The sequence below is a fragment of the Ursus americanus genome, chromosome 10, assembly GCF_024610735.1.
Source record: "Ursus americanus isolate L20-20 chromosome 10, mUrsAme1.1.p, whole genome shotgun sequence".
Lineage (NCBI taxonomy): Eukaryota > Metazoa > Chordata > Mammalia > Carnivora > Ursidae > Ursus > Ursus americanus.
Window position 1 is genome coordinate 3,188,139 of NC_142136.1, and position 23,994 is coordinate 3,212,132.

Genomic DNA, 23,994 nt, shown 5'->3' on the forward strand with positions numbered 1-23,994 from the left:
GAAAAGAGTCCTAGAGAATGAGGAGGAGGGGGGACTTTAGCATCTAGTTACAGCAGTTGTGTCCCACAAGCGGGGACTCTCCACTGCAGGTCCCTGGGCTTGGAGTTGAGTGAAGCACTACAGGTACTTCTGAAAAATGGCTTGTGTGTGTCAGGGAGTTGAAGGATGGGCTGCCGTCCAGGACACAGACCATAGAAGCACACGAGCATGACTAGAATTGCGTTGGGGGGGAAATGCATGCACACAGAATTGTTTTCCGTATGCCCAAACGGGTGTATGGGGTATATGTCATAGTGAACATGAAAGTACATTTTGCTGAAATCTGATTCTAATCAGAAAAGCAGCCTGGGAACAGAACACCTTTTACGCCCGTGGGTGAAGCAGGCAGCAAAAACCTGGACTGGACTGCGCCAGGCCCCGGGAGCGGGCTCCGGCAGTAGCAGGAGGAGTGGGCCGGGGTGCCAGGCCTGAAGGGATTCAAGGCCTTTCTGATAAGGGAGATACACGCGGAAATGTGATTCATGTATGATAGAATGCCCTCTCCAGACTAGGGAAAACGTGAAACTGCGAGAGATAAGTTTAGTAGGAGACCCGATGTAGCTTGTTTCGTTTGTGTTCCCACCAGTATAAAATTCCTTTCAACCTATAGGACTCAGGACTCTGAAACCAAAACAGCCGCTCATACGCTCCACGGTGGCAGAACAAAGACGAGATTGGATTTGCTGGCTGTTTTTCCAGAGTCTCTGTGGGCACTATGGTAAACACCCTTTTAAGAAGGAAAAGGACTATTTTTAAGCAAAACAGAGGGCAGCAATTGACCCATTGTGCCAAAACCACAGTTTTATGTAAGAGGACTGCGTGCTAAATGGATTTCTAGTAAACTGATGTGACACGGAGAACAGTAGAACAGGAAAGACAAGGATGTCGTCTTAATTAATGTGGAACCTGAGTTGTGGTCCGCGGAGCCGGAAGGGAGCTCAAAGTGAATGTCCACTTTTATTTCACTCACGTGTGCGTGTAGAAATTTGTTTGTGGTGCTTATAAGTAAAAAGTTCACAGGAGATGAGCGTCCTCTGAGAGAATGATTTATAGGGAGGAAGACTTGGAAAGCATTTCTTTGAAGATGAAATAGGAGAACTTCCTGGGCCATTGTGTGCACTGGCCTGGTGTTCACAGTGGCTTATGTGTGTCCACACTGAGCTCCTCGGGCTCCACGTGGGGATACGTCATTAATTATGCTGAAGTGGATTAATTTAGGGTTGTTTGGGTCGAGTTTGGCATTTGCATAAGTGGTAACAAAGACACAAGGTTCCTGCAATGCTTGATAGCTGTTTACAATAGAATTGGGGATGCTGGGATTTCAGTACCGGAACCCAGGGAACAAGTTAGTACACTTTATGGGTGTGTGTGTGTGTGTGTGTGTGTGTGTATGTGCATGCTCTGGATTAAAATATAATAATAATATATATAATACAATAGTTTGTATTAATCCAGAGCAAATAAAAATTGAACTCTAAATTATGCATCTTACTTGGGAGCAAGGGAAGGTCCTTACTGTGTGTTTTGCGTGCGTGTATGTAGGAAAATCGAACCAATCTGTCAGAGCGGTGCTGTTTCAGAAGTGGAAATAAGAGTACGGAATTTACTGTGCTTTAAAGCAGCATTTAAAAATTAACTGATACATTTTTGTGCTATGATTAGAGGTTGGTATATGTCGTACAAGGTACTATCTTAGTGTTCTGTTCCTCTTTAATGGGATTTTTATTCTAAACTTGGTTTTTCTGTATGTATAAGGCAGCTTAGATAAGAGTTACCATTGTAAGCATCTGGGTTTAAATTCTGTTTGATAAAGGGACTATTTATTCATATCCTATGGTCAGAGAATTTGGGGATAAGAGGAATGTCTCCAGAGTAACAACATAATCAGGATTTATGTTTAAAAGGATTGTCTATTGGAAGTCTGAAAGTAAAGAACTTGAATATTTTTAGAACTCCAATGAGATTGCTTGACAAACCACATGCCCTTTATTTTTCCGTTGTGCGTGCTCTCCTGCTTTGGTTGGCCAGCTCTTGTTGTAATAAGATAATAAGGAACACGGCTCCTGCCCTGTTCCCAGGAACAGACACCTAAGGTGCTAATGAAAACACACCGGCTTTCGTGAATGAAAGTCACGTGACTTGTTCTACTTCCTTTATTGAAAGAGAAACCTTTACAAAAATAGTACTTCGTAGAAGGAAGCATAGTATGTGGAACATTAAACCAGGAATCAGGAAACCAGGTTCTAGTTGCTGATCTTAATGAGTCATTGTGTGACAGAGGAAAACCTTTTAACCCCACTTTCTCACTTTCTCTGTCTGTAAAATGGGGTAATTATAACCCTGTCCCTCCCGTGGCCTTGGCCACTGGGAGGTCCAGCAGATCATGAAAATCAAGAACGGTTAAAACGCTCTTTGAAAGGATCCTGCTCATAAATCCACCGATTCTATTATACTCCCTTAAAGTCATGGGTATTGACAGGAAAGTCACTTGACAATGAGTGTTCTTAGAACAACAACAACTCACAATCTGAAAATAGAGCTAACATCCTTTTTAAGTCTTTTTTGCTTCCTTGCTAGTCCCACTCCAGTCTCTCAGAACCATGTTTTCACCCCTCTTTGCTTAACTTGAGATGTTGTTCATAGATAATTATCAATTGTAATGAAGCAGCGGTTTAAATTACATAGGAAAACAACAATCAAGGAAAACAGCATCCTAATGCTGAAACTCCATTAAGACCGTCCTTTTGATTACCTTTTATGATTTGTTTATATGTGAAGAGATACTGTCAAGATGAAAATTTATAATTAGAACATACATGTTTTTTTAACCGATAGTGTTGGCTCTCAACGTGGGGTATATTGAAAGAAAACCAGAACCCTTAAACTTTCAGCCACAGAATCGTGTTGGGCCTGGGGGTTTGCTTTCTGGGTTGACTTCATTAGGGCGGCTCCTGCAGTTCTGATTTGTGTTGTTGTCAGGCACAGTAGGGAAACCTCCAGAGTTGGCCTGAGTCGTTTGCCTTTCACAGGCCCCCTCCCCCAGAAAAGGAATTTTCACAGATAATTAATGTTTTATTTTCTTTGGAGCTCTATGGATTAAACGAATCTTTCTGTCTTTCTGGAGAGGGGAACTTACAGCATTTTAACGAACAGCATGGGTATAATGGGTTTTCTGTTAAAATTCCCACTAATGCGTTTTCTGTAGAAGCATAGTTCCAAGAGCTAGTTAACTTTTGGTATCAGATTTGGCAAGTGGAGAGGGTTCTTTTTGTTTTGTTTTTTTGGGTAGCGCAGAATCAAGTGTTCCCGTTTCACCTTAGAAACTTAAGGGAAAATGTAACTTTACTCTTTTATCTGCACTGCCAAGTAGAGTGGGGAAAAGCTCAGAGGGAAGTAAAGCCCCGCCCAAAACCGGTTCTCCCCTGAGCTCGCTAATAATAGGGGAATTCGCTGCCGATTTTGTCTACTACAGACACGAGGAGAATGTGTATTTCTACACAAGATGGGCAAGGCGTCTCAATGTTGGCATTTTAATAAACGAAATGTTCTGAGCCTCCGAAATGATCACTTATAAGCATGTTACTGATCAGGGTTTTGTGAAAACATACTATCCAGATTGAAACGGGGAGACTTTGTTACTTTTATGTGTATTGTAGACTGGGTTCAGTGGTAGGTTTTTTTCTGAGGGGCACTGGTGGAGTCATCCTTCAAGACGGGGGAAATGCTAAGCTGAGCATTGCTAGTATGATTCGATTTCTTTCTAGGTAGCCGTAGACTTGTGTTAACTGGGCACGAAAATAAAAGGCACAGAAGGAAGTTTGAAGAGAAGGGAGTTGGACTGTATGTTGTACACTACCATCTTGCTCAGTGCATGCGAGTGATGCAAGATCCTTCTAGGCATTGTGCTCTCGCTGCTTCGTGGAATTTATTGCATGGGGACGCTGAAATGGAATGGGGTTAAGATTTAAAGGCTGCGTGTTTACAAGTGATAAAATAGTCAAGTTGGCGGTTCTGATTTCTTGGCGATTGGACTAGGAACATATTAAATTTGCATAAAGTAGCTTTTACATGTCCAGAGACATTGTAGAACTCATAACCAGGTAAATATGTCTTCACATTTGGCCCTCTTTCTGTACGCCATACATGCTATTGATGCCCACAGAAAATATTTATAAAATACTCTTTGCTTGCTGTGCTTTTACTGAAATTTGGAATATTTGGTCAAATACTGTGGTGCATAATATACTTTAAAAATAAATGACTGTATGCAAAGCACCTTGTAAATACTGGGGTTTTTTAAAGTATTTTATTTATTTATTTATTTATTTATTTATTTTTAAGGTTTTTACTTATTTATTTTAGAGATTGGGGGGGCAGGAGCAGAGGGAGAAGGACAAGCAGACTCTGCGCTGAGTGCAGAACCCCACTCAGGGCCCGATCTCACGACCCTGAGATCATGACCGGAGTCAAAATCAAGAGTCTGATGCTCAACTGACTGAGTCACCCAGGTGCCCCTTTAGTATTGATTTTAAAGAGTATCCAATTTTACAGAAACCGGTGTTTTGTGTGTGTGTGTGTGTATGGGGGAGGGGGGCTCCATGTTTCAGCAAGTCATGCTCCAAGAGGTTTGATGTGAATTTTTTTTTAATTGAAACTCAAATACTGAATAATGACATGTTCTCTGATGGTGTTAAAACTTTATAACCTCAAGTGTTATTATAGTCTTGCTGGTGCTTTAATCTATCCGCATGGTATTGGTATAAATCATGGCGTGAATTATTATAGTCTAGGATTAAATTTCAATTTTTTCAATGTGTAAGAATGGGGATTATGATAGATTTCATTATATGATGTGATTTTAATAATTACCTTAAAATCCATATGTTTGTCCTAAGAAGGATTTATGCTTTTCCGTAGTATTAATGCGTAATCTTTAGTATTTATGAATGTGACATAGTGCTTTCTCCATGCAAATTTATAAGTAGTTACTTAAGTCAGTCCATCTTTTACCTCCAAATTATGTGTAACAATCCCAATACTTGATGGGCAGTGAAAGAAGGCAGCTGGCGCTGGAGATGGTGACATTGTAACCATTATCCTGATCACTACTGAAAGAGGATTTTGTGTCCCTGTTCCCTTTAGGTCAAAAGAATTATTGAAAATCCAGGAAGTGTTTTTTCTCACCTCTTAGTGGTGAGACATTTCCTTACCTGTGGTATCACGTAATACTCCAAAACCCGGGGACATAGGCAGGGCCACTCCTTGGGAATAAGGAATCGGCCGCTGCGGGTGATGCCCCGGACTTGTCCCGGTTCCCCCAGCCAGAAGGAGTACTGTTGGGTGAACCAAGGAATGGGGCCAGTGGAGCAGCGTCAACCCTCGCCGTCTTGGGGTTCTGCCTCCTAGCGCTCTACATTCTATCCCATTGTCTCCAGTGCTCTTTACATTCTTTCCCGTTGTCTGCTTCCGGAGCTCACAGCCAGTAGTTAGTTACAGAAGGATTTCACTGTAGCCCGGCCTCAGGCAACAGTCAACGTAACTGTGTTGTTTTTTATTTCGCTTAGGTGCTAGTTACTTCATTTCTCTCTCTTTTTTTTCTTCCATGTATTTATTCATTCCCAGTAAAATGTGGGCAGGTGAGCAGGAAGTAGGACAAGGAAGGAAAGCCCCCTAATTTTTTTTACACCAGTTTTACGCCTGGCAGTGTGAAGAGCTTAGAGTCTGGTAGGACTTTGATAGCCGTCATTGTGTCTCTGGCTTCATTTGTCCCAGGTTGTTGGTTGGTGATCGGTTCGGGGGGTTTCCAGGCTGGCTTCCTGGAGTTCTAGGGCTCTGTGACGAGGAAAGCTCCTTTTCCTCCAACTGTTTTGGTTTCAGCAAAGCCTGCTGTGTATTAGACTTGGGAAGATACCTGCCCGCCCTCCCTCCACCAAATGCATTAAAACTCCTTCCACACAGTGTGGTGAGAATCAGAAGGGAATGCAAGTTCGTCTGAGGGTGCCGAGTTGGGAGCCATTGGTATAATGTAACTCATTTAAGGTTGTGAACACAGAGGTCGAGGGAGGTCAGACGTCTTCTCCAAGGTCACCATTTGATTAGTTGGTAGAAATGTTTGTAAATATTATCAAGAAAGAATAGAGTATGCTCTGTCTCTGTGGGTCCCTTGTGTTCTGAGGAGTAACTTTCTCCCAGGGCTGTGCTGTTCTCTGCAGAACCACTCAGCGTTTGTAGAAGTGCTATCTGTCTTCTTTACTTTGGGACATTTGGCTTCACGCGTAGACTGAAAGGCCTGCTGGTCCCCAGAGAAGCAGAGGCGCCGAAGTAAGGAAGTGCGCTGCGAGTCCGGGAACGGGCCTGCTCGCGACCATGTGGGCCGTGCTGACTGGTGAGGCAGAAGAGCGAAGGTTTGGCAAACATTCAAGATCATGTGCTTACTTGTTAAAAAAAAAAAGAAAGAAAAGAAAGAACAAAATTCTTGGCATAATTCAAATGGAAAAGCCTCTGTTATCTGGGAAAACGTCCGTCTTCGTTCTTTGTGACGGATTCAGCCTGGACGGTCGGTCTGGTCATGGCTTGAGGTGTCTTTATAATGTATTTATCCTATAAGTGAAATATAGCATATTCCCCTCATTATGAATAAGTCCATTAACAGTTTCCTAAGAAATGAGTCATTAACCTCTTTAACGATGAGTGTATTTGAAAACTAACCAATTTAGAATTTGCCTAAGGACCAATAAGTCAACTAATCAGTTGTTCCTAGGTGGTAATCTTCTGGGGACTGGATTACTTCATGAGTGCCTGTTTGTTTTCAAGATTTTTTTTTTCTTCTGAGAAAAAAACGTCCTTTCACTGAATTTTTATAAGAAGAGAAGTGGTTTTCCTACCTTCCTAATGATGTGACTGTCACCCCACTTTCAAAGGCATAAGGGAAGACATAAACCAAAATTCATAAGCTGTCCCTAGTTTTAAAAAATGTAAGGTGGATCCATGGGCTTGTGCTCTTGGGGTGAGTCGGTTTTGTTGACATGAACTGCCAGCGTGTCCAGCATCCTCGGAGAGGCGACTTCCTTCCTAGCACATGGCAGCCCCGGGGCCACGCGCCTGCCTGGTAGCAGTGAGCACCAGCAGTCTTCCCGCCGCGCCGTGTCCCCGGCCGCCTGCCGCAGGGGCTCAGCAAAACCGGGGCACACCGCCCTGCCCGTCCCTTCCCCGTCATGCGGTTGAGGGGCGAGCAGAGTTCAGAGAGCCCTGTCTCTCCGGTTCTGGGTCTGTGCAGCACTTACCAGGAAAAATGGGAAAGCTGGCGGATAAAGCTTCTGATGGGCTCGCTCTGTGGGGCATCTTCATAAATAAACCCAGCAGTCTTTCCCCGACGACGAGCGCCCCTGGAACTGGCATGACTGCCCCGCCCAGAGCCGGTGGTGGGAAGCCAGCGAAAGTAGGGACTGCAGTCCGTGCCTCCCCTCCCGCCCGCCGCCTGTGAAGCCCAGAATTCCCAGGCCTGTTGTGGAAGCCACACCCACACCCACTGGGGGGATTATCCCTGCAGAGCAGCCAGGCCAGCACCTCCTTTCCTGTCCCCTCCTTGGGTCTCAGGCACCTGGTGCGGGGACGAGTCGTCGGGGGTGGGGGCACTGAGAGGTGGGGGAGAAGTTTTGGAAATAGGCCAGGGTGTTCTTACTAAGTTTAAAAACTATGCAGATCGTGCCTTAGAAACTCTGAGCAATAAGCAGGATTAAACAAGACGTGGATTAGTGTGCATATAGGGCAGCTTGATTTTGTTTGAAGATAAGAAATGGAGGTACTAGGACCCTGGGGCACTGTCAGCATTCTGGAGTTCCTGCTCTCCTAAGGAGACAGAAATTGCTGGAAAGGGAGAGCCCGGTGGTCAGTTTCTTAACACTGCAGCTTGGATGCGTTTTTTAGAAGATAAAGTACTCAAGTGATTGGTGGCAATGTATGCTTCTGGTTTATTCTCATATGATAGTACTGTTTTCAAATATTGTTTTCTGGCATAAACGAGACCTAAAATAGCACTTTGTGTATACAGATGAAACAGAAAACAAATCCATTAGCTACTCAGACCCTCTTCCAGTTACATTTATCAAGTAAGTTCGATGACACTTCTTCAAAGAACTTTTATTCGTTTTCTGAGTAGACTTCTAATAAATGTGTAGTTCAACTGAAAATATTGAGGTAGGATTTAGCAAAATATATTAGTTGCAACACTACAAAATCTGTATTTCCTCCTTTTTAAGATATTACAAATCCAGGAGAGTACAGTTACGTTACAGTCAGCATCAGAAAACTGACTTCAAGTGGTTGAGTAAAAAAGTGAAAACTTGAATAATGCATGGTGTGGAAATATTAGTTATGAAAGCCTGACAAACTTATAAGCATTAATGAATTTTAAAACATTCTTTAGCTTTTACTTATTTTGAAAATTTTTTAAACGAGCATTTTCTTTTCAAGTTTAAAAGTTTATGTAGCTCCCACATATAATGACATTTTGGTATTTAGGGTCCTATCCGAATTTTAAAGATGCAGTAGAACGGACTCACCTTAATTCCATTTTACTTCTTATCATTATTTGCAGTTTAGCTTATCAGTAGGGCTGGTTTATTAGTAGTCTTCGTTCCAAATGAAATAACCACAGCAGTAAAATACCCAAGTTTCTCTGGCATGGAGCATTTAATTAAGTTCCTAGAATAACTCTTGGTGATAAGCATTCGTCTCCACGACTCTGGAGTCTGTCCTGTTCAGCTGGAATGTTCAGAATTCTTTGGGTCTTACGCCATTTCCTAGAGTCGAACACGGTTCAGCCAGTCACTCGATTGAGGTTCAGTGTGTCCCCAATGCCAGTGTCGTGGCAGGGGCGATGTGCAGCCAGCCTCTGGCCCCTGGGCGCAGCTGCTCAGGGTGCTCCGGGAGGTGTCCACCCTTCCCAACGGGGTGGCCTTGCTGGAAGGTTCTGATGGAGCCACTCCAGCACTGAGTCCCCTCCCCCCATACTCTTGGGTTACCTCCGATGATTCTGGAGAGGTTTTCTTCTCAGAAACAATAGGTTTGATTTTGCTGGGGTCGTAGCTGCTGGGTGTAGCGTACTTTAACCTCTGCCCTGTAACGGTCCCAGGATTTCTCTTTGTGCCCAATCTTTGCTGTCAGACGGAATATTCCAGAAACTTCCTGACACTAGGTTATTGGCCTCCCTTTCCGGCTCTTTCTGATTCTTCCCGGCTTCCCTCTCTTTAGTTCGGGTGGTGCGAGTTCTTTCTGTGAACTCATCCTTTATTCGGCAACCCCCAAGCGCTCATAGCTGCGCATGTAGAAAGCTCACATGTAAAATGTTTGCCGTTGCTGCTTGCACACCACTGTGCCCTTCCGTGAAGAGTGAACATGTAGATTTTAGTCAGTGTCCTAATAATTTCCAAATAGGGCTGTGTTTTCTTAAGACACGTGCTTGACACACCTTTCGTGGTGTGCAGCGGGGTCTAAAGCCCTTTTTGAAAGCATAGATCCTGTCCTTTTATAGACATCACCATCTAGCCAGGAGGGCCCCTCCCCCTCCCATGCAGAGGAGGGTCCCGCTGGCTACCTGCGGCCCCCTCTGCTCGCAGGGCCTCCCACTCTGAGACCTGCTGCTGCTGGACCCCTGTCCTCTGCCATGATGGCCACTGTGGTCGGAGGCGGGAGTCCATCGGCTGGGCAGCTCTGTGTTACCAACCTGTCAGGCTGATGTGGGAGCTGGTTCCAGGCAAATGTCCTGTCCTTTAACCTTTTAACTACTCGTTTGGGGTGGGGATGGAGCAAACAAACCAATAGGAACGTCACTTAATGGCTGGTTGGGAGGATAGAAAGAAGGGCTGTGGAAACAGGGGCAGAAAGCTTAGGTCTCCCTTCAACTTTCAAATTTAATCAAATTGTTAAATATTTTTTCATTACAAAGATGCCTGTTGTTATTTGTTTTTCTTTTAAAATGTTTCACTCATTTGAAAAATATTAAAGCATGGGCTAGAAAGAAATAGGTTTGGTTCCCCTGCTAAAAAGAAAAACAAAAGGTACTCAATCTTCAAGTCTATATTTGAGACCTAGGAAATTAATTTAATTTTGAAATGTGTTCAGATGATGAAGCATTGTAGGTAGTAATAGATGCTCCAGAAAATAAAGTGGGGAAGGAAGAGAGGGAAGAGTGACACAACTCGAAGGTGATGAGGAAGCAGGTCTTGTAGGTATTTAGGGGGGAATCCATATATGCAAAGGGAATGAGTAGCCATGCAAAGGCCCTGGGGCAGACGATTGCTGTTCTGTTCCCAAATGAGAAGTGGATCAATGTGACTGACAAAGAGGGAGAAAGGCAGAGCTTATTAGGTGAAGTGAAGGGGGTGACAAGGGACAGTGGCCTGTAGAGCCTGGTCAGCCATTGTAAGGACGTCAGTTCATCTCTAACAGTGTAAAAAAGAGAGTCTTTGGAAAATACATAGAACAGTTAAAAACTTTCTGCTGGAGGCCTCTAATTCTGCCATCTGTGTTTTTTTGCCTGGTGAGGGATGGAATCTCTTGACTTGACCTCTCCAAACCAGCAGAAAAAATGGGAGAAGCCCTGAAAGTGGGTTGAGGCGCCGAGATGCCATGGGGGAGGGGGTGGCGCTGGGAGATGATAAACGAGATAAACAGCCAAGCACCTGCCAACTCAAGGATTCACATACTTGATTACACAAACATCTGCAAGGCACCTTATAATTTATAAAACATTTTTGAATGTTGTCGCGTCCTCAGGACCTCCTTGGAGGGAGGTTCTTGTTATTTTTAGGTTTTAAAGGAAAAACCTGGGGCTGGACAGACTCTCCCGGCCTAGAAGGAGGCGCTGCCTTGGTAGGTTTGCTGCTGCCTGGTTCTGGGTCTTCCAGGTGATGCAGTGGCATCTTTGGGGGAGGGGGGGAGACCGTCACCCCGGACAAGACAGGCCGTGAGTGAGTCTGGAGCTGGGTTGGTGCCTCGTGGGCCGCTTACAGCTGACCCCCGATCCGGGGAGTTGGGCCGGCGCTGCTTTTCCCGAGGAGCGCCAGATCCGGGCTGTGCCGCCGATTGATTCGGTCCTCCGGCTGGCGGAGAACGCAGTCTCCCGCGTGCTTGTTGGCCGGAGTCCCCGCCAGGGCCGCGCCGACGTCAGGAGTGAGCCGGCCGCCGCGGCCGCAGTCTGCGTGTGAGGGAGGCGGGCGTTCTGCAGGTGGGTTCCTGCGCCGTTCGTTGTCGCTTGTGTGGCTTTCAGACCTGACGTGGCGCGTAGGCCTGTCTATAGGATTGAAGCTGGTTTTCCTTCATTTTGGTGGGCGGCGTGCAGAATGCGGCAGCACACGTGAACGGTCACCCGCTCCGCGTCGGTGAGCCCAGCCTCCTCCTGGCGGTCCGCTTCCCGGTACCAGCACTTGCTCCGCGGCGCGGGAATGCTCTTGCCCCAGCCAGGCCGGAAACATGGAATGTCCATCTTCACGCCCAAGGGCGCGTGTTCGACAACACGTCTCTGCTCGTGCGTCTCCTGGATGTCTCCGCTGCCTGGACTCTGCAGAACCGATGCGCGAGGCCCCACGGCGGCCAGTGGCGGGGGCAGGTGCGCCCCGCGGCGGAGGGTTGGCGCACAGGCCCACACCCCGACCCCCGGGGGGCCTTGCTGTCGCCCTGCACGTGGCTGAGAGTGAGGGCGAGCTTACTCCTTTTCTTCCCCTTCCTCTTGGTCTCGGCCCCTTCGAAGCCGGTTTGTGTTCAGTTCAGTGCCACAGGTAGACATTATAAAATGACCTGTTGCTCTCTAAGGAAAATCAAGAAAATAACAATTATTTTTCTATTAAGTCCTATAGACTGCGCGTCACAAAATCCTACCCCAGGTAGCTGCGAAGTGGCGGAAATGATTTCCGTGGGTGGAATATCCCGGCTGGCGGCTGCGCTCTGAAAGGGAGAGCGCCCCGTGTGTGATGTGCAGGAGGTAACTGCCGTGTTAAATGCTCTTTTGTCATTTTGGTTCCTAAAAACGTGGTGAGGAAGGCACCTGTCTCTTAAATCCATTCTTAAAAGTCCCAGAGGGCTGTGCCCAGCTTGGAGGGACTGGGAATGTGACCAGGTCGGTCAGCGCCAACTGTCCAGCCTTCTTGCCGTGGAAGGAGTGATGTCTTCATACTGAATGGACTGTCTCCCCCTCCCCAAGCCTTGAGCCCTTTGGGAAGCCGTGTCTTTCTGTGGTTGGCTATTTTGTTCCTTCACTGGGCTTTCTTCTTGCCAGAGAAGAGGGAAGGGAGAGAGATGTGTGTGGTCATGTCGCCCGTGTGCCGCAGTCTTCCAGAGCTGGGGCGCCTCCATCCCTGCGCGTGAATACCTCCCGTGCTGGAGGCCCAGCAGGTGCTCTTCCTGGCTCTGGGCATAACAGTTGTGGCCCTGGCCTCCAAAGGGGTCAGGGGCCAAAGTGTCCAACTTGCCTGCTCTCTCGAATCTCCCAAGAGGCCTTGAGAAATCCCAGGCCAGGCCCGGACCCAGGCGTCCCAGGGTCCAGAGCTCCTCCTCTGGGAGGTCCCTCCCAGCAGATGACCATATAAAGTGCGCACCAGCTGTGGCCACTAAGTTCTGCCAAGGCTGGAGAAGTGAGTCTCCTGCGGCTTTACTCTGCGGAGACTCCGGTTGTGAGCGACATCGAGACTGTTTGGCATTCTGGCCGAAAGAACCCGTGCAGCACCCTAACCTGCCGTAGGTGCTGCTTGGCTGTGAAGTGGGGGGTGGGGCATGGAGGCTGGGGGTGGGTCTGGGTAGGAGGAACCACCGCTTCCCTGCCCCCACTGCCCTGGGAGGGCCTGGCCATCAGCAGCTGCTGTCTTACTTGATTTTATTTTTCCATAAATGAACTTGATAAAGGTGGTTTGTAACTTAGCCCTTTACATTTTTCGTTATTGCAATTTTAGTAATAGTACTTCCTCTGGCTGTAAATCTTTCTCGTGTGCCACAGAGGCTGAGTGTTGATCTACAGTTTGCTGCACGTTTGGACGTAAACCAGAGAGACAGAGACTCGTGCCCGGGGCCACACCAGCCAGAGCCCAGCTAGCTGCGGGGGCACATTGCACGTGGAGAGGCACTCGTGCACCCTCTGTATGGTGCAGCTGCCATACCGGGGCGCGGGCGACCCCTGTCTGCACGTTTGGTCCTGTGCATGGGGCGGGGAGCCAGCAGCCCGGCAGGGCGTTCTGTGCAGCGCTGGAGAACGATTAGCTTTAAATGGCCTGGAGTTACCCCCAGAAAAACAATTCTACTTCTGTTCTGCTTCTATCCAATTAGAACAAGTTTATTCATTTCATTCCGGGAGCTGTGTGCCATTGTTTTGTGCATTCATCGGTTGTTTGTTTGCTGCTTGAAGCTCCAGTTGTTTGTGATGTCATTCATGGGTAGAGTTTTGAATGAAGGAAGATGCTGTGATGGCGAACGTGCTCAGAGAGACCACGACTGCGGCCACGCAGATGAGCCCCGAGAGCGGGGTGGGTGGAGTCAGGCTTTCTTGGGCAGCCAAGGGCTGCCGGGTCTTATTAAGAAGTCTTTGTAGTTCACGGCAACATGTGGTTACTCGTACGCATCGTTTAAAGGAGCTTCAGGAAAGCATAGGGACCAGCTGCAAGGTGCAAGTAACCCTAGTGGCATACGCTCCTCTGCACACGGAGAGTCGCGTGTCTCTCCATCGTGTTGACTTGTGTATTTATAACTTGCGTACATAAAATCTCACTTGGTAGTTTCGGCCGTGGCCCAGGGAGGAACTCAGGGCAGGAGAATAAGGTCCCCATTTTCAGAAGAAGGAGCAGATTGGTCAATGCTGGATCCTGGGCCCCAGGACCCTGACTCCGGTGGGACCGGTGGCGGTCCACACCCACGTCCCATTGAGCCATTGGAATGGCATTGGGTTCTAAGGGGTGGGGATGGCTTAATTAACCTGAGTCATTCCTAAGCTCCCAGGATGCTTTCGAGATGAGTGATGGTGGGAATGAGCCAGGGCACAGCAGGGATGGACCCTCACCCTTGACTTTGCCGGTGGGTCCTGCACCTGAAGGCTGGCTGCCCACTCACACAAGAGCCTTTAAATGAGATCTGTTCTGAGCCCCCAGGAGACAGCGCTGACCTCCTGTAGTATACGGATGTGTTACGGACAGGGAGGGAGTTGCCTGTAGGTTAGAAGCGGGGGACGCTCAGGCCGCTGGGCGCGTTTGTGCGCCATGGAAGCTCTTACGTAGAAGGGAGATGGCTGGGCGGGGGTGGGAGGTGGGGGGGGGGCATGGTGATGGTGGATTCCAGAATCTCCCTGTTTCCATTAAATGTTTCTTTCTTTCTTTTTTCCTGTAATGAAAGATAAGCGCTCTATTTTTAATATGTTTCCAAATTACAGTATTATTGTTAAATGTGAAAACCAGAGTATATTTTAGAATCCTGAGGCCATTCTTTTTTAACTATGCTCCTAAGTCTGTTTCTTATCCAGTGATATTATAGAGCGGGTTTGAGTTGTATGTGGTATAATTTCAGACTTCCAGAAAATGCTTATTTCGATTTCAATAATAAAAACAAAAAAGAAATGAAATCATAAAACTAAAATAACCCCCATAGCAACTCTTAAATATTTAAATATTTGAAGGAAAGAAAGGTGCGTTTGAAACGATATATAACAACAGGATATTTGGGGTGCATATATTTTGAATAAATTGTTACTGTACATTCCTTAATTTCGAAGGAAAAACGATATTTAGGTTTGAGAACTTCAGATATAAACAATATAAGCATTTTTATAGTCTACGTAAAATACACATTCTTTATATCAGCGTAAACTCATAAGCATGAGAATGCGTTAAATCTAAGGAAAGAATTATACCGTTCATAGGATATTTGCAATTTTAGTGCACATTGTACGTTTGGCTCAAGTATTCTCACTGTTTCATAGGGAAGAAACATAACGCTTTTGCTAAAAGACCCAAGAAGGAGAAAAGATTTGGACTGACATTATAACTTCACCTCTGCTAAAGTTGAAAGAGTAATACCGTAGGACGTATTTCATAATTATTCTATGTACTCAGTACTTCCGTGTTGTGTATGGAAAACCAAATAGAAGAGCCATAGACAAGGGAAATTAATCCCAAAAGTGTCCTGGCTTCATAAATGATTGTATGACTTGCTTCCTCATTTTCAGTAGGGCCTGTAACAAGATAGCATGGTTTTTAGTGGATGGTATTGCATTTCTAAAGGATGGAAGCTTGCAGATAATACCCAGAGGGGGACTCAACTAGTCTCCAGGTGTAACACAAAGATGGAAATACATGGTGTTATTTTAACTACTTCACCCTTTCTCGGTGCCTTCCTCATGGGGGGGGAGGGTCAGACATTCTCTGCAGGACCACTCACCCCAGCTGTTAAAGTTCAGAAGCCGCCATATACAAATGAATCAGCATGGCTGTGTTCCAATAAAACTTTATTTACAGAAACAGGCAACAGGTCAGTTCTGGCTGTACTTTGTTGACTTCTGCCTTAGAATGCCTCTCTCTCTTTCTTTCTCTCTTGTGAGGTGAAGAGGGTTTTCTTTTCTCTTGGGCCTCAGATAGTTCTAAAATCTCATTCTCGTTTAGAAGATTTTTTTAAAGCTTTACTGCCTGTGAGAAATGGTATAAAGTACGTGCGTCTTTATTTCAACGTGATTCTTCAAAGCGGGCCTACCAAGCGTAGGGCCAGATGCTGGGGACAGGCAGGGTCCTCCATTCACAGGGGAAACAGGTACATGTGGCAGCAGCCCACGGCCTGGGCAGTATTCTGTGTCACTGGGGAGACTTTTGTAATGAGCTACTGATCCTGTGTAAAAGTGTAAACTCGGGACCCAAGTGACAGTTGCAGACCTCCCCTCCTCCAGCCCCACCCCGCTCTCCTTATTTGTAGAAACAGACAGTGATGGCCCCAGTGGAGTGGTGAGGGGAGCTCTAGGGGGAGTTAAGGTCCGTTCTTCACTGCTGCTCCCTCATCTGGTTTGTACCTAGAAAGGTCTGTCATTTCATGATTTAAGAGCAGGGTCCCCCAGCAGTTCAGCGGGTATGTTGCCCCTTGGGCATCTGTGCTGAAGAATAATCCTTCCTATTTCTCCTATGCTGCTGGACACTGCTGGCCCACGCATGGTGGGACGCTCTTGCCGTAGAAGGGTAGTGAAGGATGTACGCTCAGACTTTTTAACCACAGGCACAGGAAAGAAACAAACACTTGAGATGTGCGTCTTCTGAGACCTTGCACTAAGCCGTGAGTGTGGCCCCTGTGCGCGGCCGTGGCTCGGGAGGTGGGGGGAAGTGCGGTGCTGGGACCTCCAAGCTGGGACCCCTGAGGGCCCTAGTGTGTGGTGATTAACACAAGGTCTTCGGGGGGGGGGGGGTTAAACAGGAGCTGAAAGAGGAGGCGAAGCCACCTATTCTGATCCCCAGCTTTCTCCCAGGGCTGGACCTTCTCATCCTGGTCCGCGATGTGTCATTTCCATCAAGTTACAACTTGGTGCTGGGACAGTTCCTCAACAGCAGGCGCTCGGGATGAAATGATTTTACTTGTGGGTGGAAGCGGTGATCTCATACAGAAGACGGTTTGAAGTCTTTCACAAGTAGGGTTGGTAAAGTCATTTACTGCCCCCACTTGTCCTGGGGAGCCACTATTCCCTAGTTTCCTTTTAAGTTATTTTTTTCTCCTATTTAAATGAAAAGTTCGAGTAACCGTTTTTCTTAGAATCTCTGGCTTGTTATCACACTTCACCTTACTTTTTTTTTTTCCTTCTGGTATATTCAAGAGTGTTTTGCTTTTAGTCAAGTAAAGAGATACTGTATTATCAGGTTTATTTTTCTAGGAATTTCTCATGTAACTGAAAAGTTTATTTTCTCTTGTAAGTCTGTGTTTAACATCAAAGGTTTAAATGGGCCAAAGGACATGTCTGGGCTCATTGTAGGTTTCTTTCTTCCTAATCATAGTTGCCGCTGGAAATAGAGGGTTTAATTTTGAGAAGTATGTTGTTTCGTTTGTCACAAAGTTACTATCTGCGGCAAGGGTTAAATCATTTTCACTTACTAAGTGCAGCTGTTCTCTCTGGGTCCGGTCCGTCCGTGCTGCTCACCCAAAGCCTGGGAGGCCCTGCTCCCTCTCTGCTGCTGTGCTGGGAGCCCCCCGACCGTGGAGTCTGGTGTGGGGCTGTCTGCCTAGGGCCCCACCGGGGGCCTGCACGGAGCCCTGCAGGAGACACTCCGGGTTCCACGCACGTCTCCAGCCAGCCCTCCCCGGGGCTCCACGTGGAACACGGGGTGGGACCCACGAGGCTCCCTGCAGAGAGAACCAGGGCCTTCCTGGGCAGACTTCTACCACTCAACCTAGTGTACTGAATTCTGGACACGGAAATACTGGCCGTGAAGCCAGACACATCCAAACCCACGTACTCATGAGAAATCAAAGCGAAAACATCATGACTCAGAATGTGTATTGAAAATGCTGCTTGAATTTATTGGCCAGTGCAGATTTCCCTGATTTATCTCGAGAACATTCTAGGCTCAATGCCCACTGTAGTTTCTACGAACGTATTTGGAATCATGGAGGCCAGCGCACCGGCGAACGGCATGTCCGTGTTTCGACGTTTTGCTGCCCACGACAAAGGAGCCTTCCCACTTGTTTTCATGACGAGGTTTTCATAACTTGTTTTTTATTTCTGATTCTTCCTTTTTTTTTTTGTAAAGTAGAGCAGATTGAAGGGGGTCTTTAGTGACAGTGCCCTTGCTTATTTGCATTCTGATTACTCTTTTAAATGGAACAGAAAAGGCATGGAATTATCCCTCCTCCCCAGGAATGAGGATACCCGGCAGGTGGAAACACATCCTTCCTGTGGCCGTCATTTGTCACATGTGACAGAGCAAGATGGGGAGTAGCTGCCAGTGTGACACGTGCAACCTCAATCTTGTTAATGCAAGGTTTGCTCTTTAATCAACTACTTTAGGTCAGTGCTTCTGTGAATGGGTTTCTTTACAAAGAGTGTCTAAGCTACCGACCAGTACTGTGTGTGATGATACGACAAATTCAATGAACGTCAGTAAGTTTAAATTATTTTGAGATCATTACCTGCAGGACGGAATCCGGATACCCCGATGGTCGCATTCACGAACAGCGTGTGATTCCTGATGTTTCTTTTTTGTTTTGCCTCTGCACCTAATATTGCAAGGGGCCTCCCCCACCCCGATGAATTTCCGGTGTGGAGTGACCATCAAATTAATAATTTGTACTTTGCTTCTACTAGAATTAGCGTAGATAATAAAGCACGTAACATTTTGCTGGAATCACCATTACCATAAATATTTAAAGGCGAGGATGTCAGGTGAGTAGTGTTAGAAGACTTTTTTTTCCTAGTCTGGATGAAGCAGATTAATTTTCAGGAGGAGAAATCATTTCACTTACTCTGAAAGTCAGTAAACAAAGGAAAGGGCAAGTGTGCTGGCGTTCCCAGGCTCCGGCTCCCACTCCAGGATCTGCCAGCTCCGGGGATGGGGGAGTGGGGCAGAGCAGGGTGGCGTGAGGGGGGTTCCAGGCGGCCTGCGCATCTGGGGTTCCCTGGTTGGGAGCCCGCTGCCCCTGGATCCTCTGAGCCCCGGCCCTTTCCTTGGGCCGCTCCCCTCCTGGGACCGCGGTTCAGGGCCGTGGCTAGCGTGTGTGGGAGCCGAGCTCGGAAGGCTGCTTCCCCTCCCTGCCTGGGGGCTCCCCCTCACCCATCAGCACCCTGCGGCCTCAGGGAGGCCCTGGCCTGGAAACCCCCGCGTGTACAAATGCGTGAATGAAAGGGGACCCGCCTCTCTCCGCGGTCGTCCCATGGCGCCGCAGCACAGAAATGAAGGGTGATACTCGTCCTACGTCGAAAAGATAAAATTCCGTGTTCGCCCTGATGAGCGCTCCCGAAGGTCTGATTGTGGGAGTTGGGTCGTAGCCGTGGAGCAGCCCCCCACGCGGGGTGCGCTCGGCCGCCGCGCCCCAGAGTCGGCCAGTGTGAGTGGGGAGTGCGTGTCTCGGAAACGGCTAACCCGCGTTTCTGCGACTGTGCTTTAGCTCGGGGGCTGCGGAGTTTACTTGCTTAGCTGTTTTCCAGATAACGGATTTAGGGTTAACAGGAGACAATTCCCCCACATCTGGCTAATATTAGAGTAAAGATAAAATAAACTGTGACCCCAGATCTTCGTGTCAGCGGATCCAGTGCATCTCGACCACCGGCTCGGGGGTTGCCGGGAATTCGTCTCCCACTCAGGGCCTCAGTGACAAAATGCAAACTCTTACTTTGGGGAGACGTGAAAGTCCGAGGTGGATTTTAGCAAACACCTGCTATTTAAGGGACGTAAACGTTTGGGTTGGGGCTCTCATGCGGGCTCTCACGGGGATAACACTGAAAGAGCAGGGGACCCATCTGTCCCCAGCACAAAATTTGGCCCCTGTTTCTGCTTTGGGGAACTGTTTACCAATGAAGTTTTTTTTTTTTTTTTTTTTTAAGATTTTATTTATTTACTTGACAGAGAGAGAGACAGCCAGCGAGAGAGGGAACACAAGCAGGGGGAGTGGGAGAGGAAGAAGCAGGCTCATAGTGGAGGAGCCTGATGTGGGGCTCGATCCCACAACGCCGGGATCACGCCCTGAGCCGAAGACAGACGCCCAACCGCTGTGCCACCCAGGCGCCCCACCAATGAAGTTTTTAAAGGACATGAGGCTTTTTAAAAATAATAAAATATGGTAGCACTGCCCCAAAAAACCACATCGTGGGGAACTTATAAAAAAACCAGTCATGAAAAGGTATGATGTTTACGTTGCACGCTGGCCATTGAGAGCAGCTTCTCTGTCTGGCCGCACATGGGACACAGCACTGGTAGTTGGTAGCAGGCCACCCCTCGCCCCCCGGCATGCAGGGCGCCAGGGCATCCGGCCGCTCATTCTTGGCTGCAGGGTGCTCCAGAAATTCTCTCGCGCTGGGAGTGGGCCCCTGAGCTCAAGGTGGACAGGAGAGAGTTAGCTTCACAACTGTGGGGAGAGTCAAGTAGGAATCAAATAACGATCTGAGAGCAGTATTCGGTAGTGCGGGGGGTGTCAATACCCGGGCCTGGAAGAACCCCTACGGGAAGGGGGGGAATGTAAACAAACCACTGGGGGTTTTGAGTAAAAAGCCAAGAAGCTTTGGGCGCCTGGGGGGCTCAGTCGGTGAAGCATCTGCCTTCGGCTCAGGTCATGATCCCAGGATTCTGGGCTCGAGTGCCGCATCAGGCTCCCTCTGTCCCCCCACCGCCGCTCGTGCTCGTTATCATGTGCTCTCTCTGTCTCGCTCGCAAAAATAAATAAAATCTTAAAAAAAAAAAAGCCAAGAAGCTTAAAAAGAAAGGCAGTTTGCTATGAAATGTCACATTCTTCCAACTCGGTCTGTCCGTTGAAGAAAGAACATGTGAAGTAAAAACATGCTGCAAACAATGGAAATTGGGAGCAGGTTAAAGAAGTTTGATCCTTGGGCCTGGAAGGCAGGAAGCCAGTAGAGCGGGTTGGGTCCTAAGGCCCTGTTACCACCAGGCTCGTGGGAGTAAGTGACCTAACCTGGCCGGGGGCAGCGGGCAGATGAGGACGGTGTGGGACAGCAGGTGTGTCGCTGCAGGAGCGTGTGTGGTCCTGGTCGTTTTGGGAATGGGATACAGGATTTTCCGAGGCAGAGTGCAGACTCACTGCCTGTCCCATGTTCCCACCAACCCCCGGTGGCGCAGTTTCCAGGACTCACTCCCCTGCCCTGGTGTCCGTCCCCTCGTGAGCTTCCCCCACCGTCCCCACTAGGAACCAGGCCCCGGGCAGCAGGCCGGCCGCTGGCTCCATGGCTTCTGTCCCCGAGGGCAAGGGCGGCATCCTGCCTCTGCGTCCAATCCAACTCCGGCCTCACCAGGGCGCACGCACGACCCTCACCACTCACTGTAACCCCGCAGCGCTACTCCCAGGGACGCGGAGTGGGGGTTACCCATCCCCGTCGTTTCTGGAAAACAGAATGAGTAAGTGGTTGCTTCCCAAAGTGCATCACGCTTGGAAGTGACACAGGTCGTGAAGGGACTTGTTCTCTCACTCGAGATTGCTCTGTTCCTGAGACCGTCACCACTGACTTCTTTCCTTTCTTTTCCAGAGTGAGGATCTGTCTGGCTTTATCACCATGACGTCACACATCAGAGAATGACATTAAAAGAAGACGCTCAGCGTGGTTTTTTTTTTTTTTTTTTTTTTTTTAAATCTGAAGCTGCTTACAATTTTCTTTTGGATCTGAGCAATGACTAGGATTTGGAACATCTGCGACCGTATTAGACTCCGAACCGACAAGGCAAGGACACCTGTCCCTCTCCTGGTTCCCTCGGTGGGGGGCATTCATCATTCTGCTGTTTGTGCTGTGTTTTGTTTGTTTTTTGACAAAATTCACCGAAGAAGTTATTCTCAAGAAAATTGGATGTTCCCATTGGCCTTTTAAATCGTGGCCAGTGTCTTAATTTCTTCTTACTTTCATTTTGGCAAAGCAAATTTATCTCTCAGCATGCTAGAAGATTCTACCAATACCCACGAAAGTGGTAAAATCTGGCATTTACTGGCATGCACTCAGAACGACCACAGTCCTACCTCAGTTCCAGGCAAAGCCGGATTTGTGTGGCCGGGGGCTGGCAGGACGCGCATCTCTGCTGAGCGCGCCTCGAGTGCGGCCTCGCAGCCTTATTAACTGGTCCCAGGACGCAGCTGCTCCGTGGACTCCAATCCAGGTACCTGCGTGTTTACTCAGACAGAGCCCAGTGTGGGACTGACATTTCTCAACGGAAATGCAATTTGGGATTGGACTTCGAAGATGGATTAATAAATAATAATAATTATGTGTAACTGAAGCAACCTACTTTTGAAAAATCATCAACTATATTGGGTAGTGGGGGTGGGGGGGGGATTGGGGCAGGGGGTGAATATCTCTTTTTACCTTTAACAGACTTGTTTAATCTTCTCTATGTAGATGTTTATGTAGGTACTTCAAATTGCAAAAGCCTTTGATCCTATTTACAAGCTCAAACGTCTCTGCTATCCTTAACCTTGAGCTTGCATTTCTTTAACCAAAAATTCATGTAGGCATGCTAGCGATCCAAGGGTGGTCACAGCTTTGGCAGATTAAAAAAAAAATGTGTTATCTTTACTCGATGCTATCATGTTGGCCAATGAGGCTGCCCTGAGCAACAATAAAAAAACACAAAAGCTCAAAAAGAGACAAGGGAAGCAAAGAACTTGGTATAAGAGCTATTCCGGCCCCTGCGTTGTTAAGGGAAGAAGAAGGAGACAAAAAACAAAAAACAAAAACCTCACAGTACATCTGACTTGTCGAGAAAGTTCCTGACGAGACTACCCTCATTTTCTGTTTCCAGTGTTCTGAAGATATCAGTGTTGTGGCGATTACACAGGTGTCACCCAAAACTGCTGACCTTGACCAGCAGAATGTCATGTCACCTTGCTGCCCCCTTGACATGTGGCGGAGGGCTGCAGACCCCCTCCCGCGGGCACGTCCGCAGTGCCTGTCTGCTCAGATAGTCCTGTAGAGGTTACACTCATTCATTGGAGATGGGAGCTTTTTTTTTTTTTTTTGGAGAAAAATATATATAAATATATAGATATATATCACTATAGAATAATGCATTAATAAAATGAGGCTTTTTAGAGGAAGACCAAAAAATTCAATGTCTTAAAAATATATTTAATGGCAATGCAGAAGTCTTCCTGCTTCCGTGCTGAACTTTGAGAAACACAGGATTGTACTGCAAGACAAAGTTGAATGTAAAGTGATCCCCCTGAACACTTTCAAAGTTTTACTTTTCTAAAATTACACATCGCAACAGTGTATAGACCATATGATGTTAGTTTGAAGGTCAATTTCAGTGTATGATACCTACGCTTTATGAAAATGTATAAAATGTCCTGAAGTTTGGGTTTCGTTTTGGGACGCGGAATCGATGGGTGGTTTTGGCTGCGTGGCCCCCGTGCAGTGGGACCGAGTGCGGACCCTGCTGGATACAGTGTACGTTTGGCGTAGTAAGTAGCATTCTGTACTCACAGTAGTCTTGGCACTGTTCATACCGCAGCTTGCAACAAGCAGAATACAAAGTTGGTAATGTACTACATTTTCCTCTATCCTGTACATTTCAAAAAAAAAAGGCATATGCAATATTTACATTTTTAATTTAGTTTACAGAATGGAACCAAAATGTATAAATGTTATGTTTGCTAAAACTTCACAATGTATATTGGGTCTTTGTACATTTTGCCTGACTTACCTTAAATTTAAAATATTTTTTGCTATATAAACTTTAACAGTTATTAAACAGTGTTTTCTTTTTGGGTACGTATTGTTTCTGGATATCAAGATGTTAAATATATTTCTTGCTATTGTGATATGACAAAAGACTTACCTTATCTTGCTCTGTCTTCCACTGCAACACGCTGTATATAAGGGTCAATGTGACGCTGCTGGAGACGACAGTAAGTGGATCTAGAATAGTGCATTGTATTTAGTCTGTATTGATCATGGATGCTCTCCTTAACAGCCATATGCAATAAAATAAAATACATTATTTATGAAATGAATAAAGCCTTGAGGATATCTTCTTCTGCATGGATTCTGAGTTTCACAAAAAGCCACACTCCTCCTGGTGTTTGAGAGTAAAAAAGTAAACACGAAGCTCTTAAAATTACTTTGATGCCTCTTAATTTAAATGTTTTAATCCTGGAAACCCGATCATATTCCCCAAATGACAGAATTTATGAAAGGAAGTGTATTAAGAAAACAAAGATGTTCTTTCCTTTGCAAACACACAGACTCTTACAGTGTGCTGGCTGGATGCTCCTTGAGGTCCCGCACCAACACTAACTGCTTTA

General features: G+C 46.9%; 1 protein-coding gene across 1 annotated transcript in view; it reads left to right on the plus strand.

Annotated features, from left to right (window-relative positions):
• Nucleotides 1-23,699, plus strand: part of IRS2 (insulin receptor substrate 2) — a 29,773-nt gene extending 6,074 nt beyond the window's left edge. Inside the window, exon 2 of the mRNA XM_045772896.2 lies at nt 21,230-23,699. Within this exon, the coding sequence (XP_045628852.2) occupies nt 21,230-21,234 (5 nt within the window). The 3' untranslated portion in view covers nt 21,235-23,699. The remainder of the gene's footprint in view (nt 1-21,229) is intronic.
• Nucleotides 23,700-23,994: the final 295 nt, after the last annotated feature.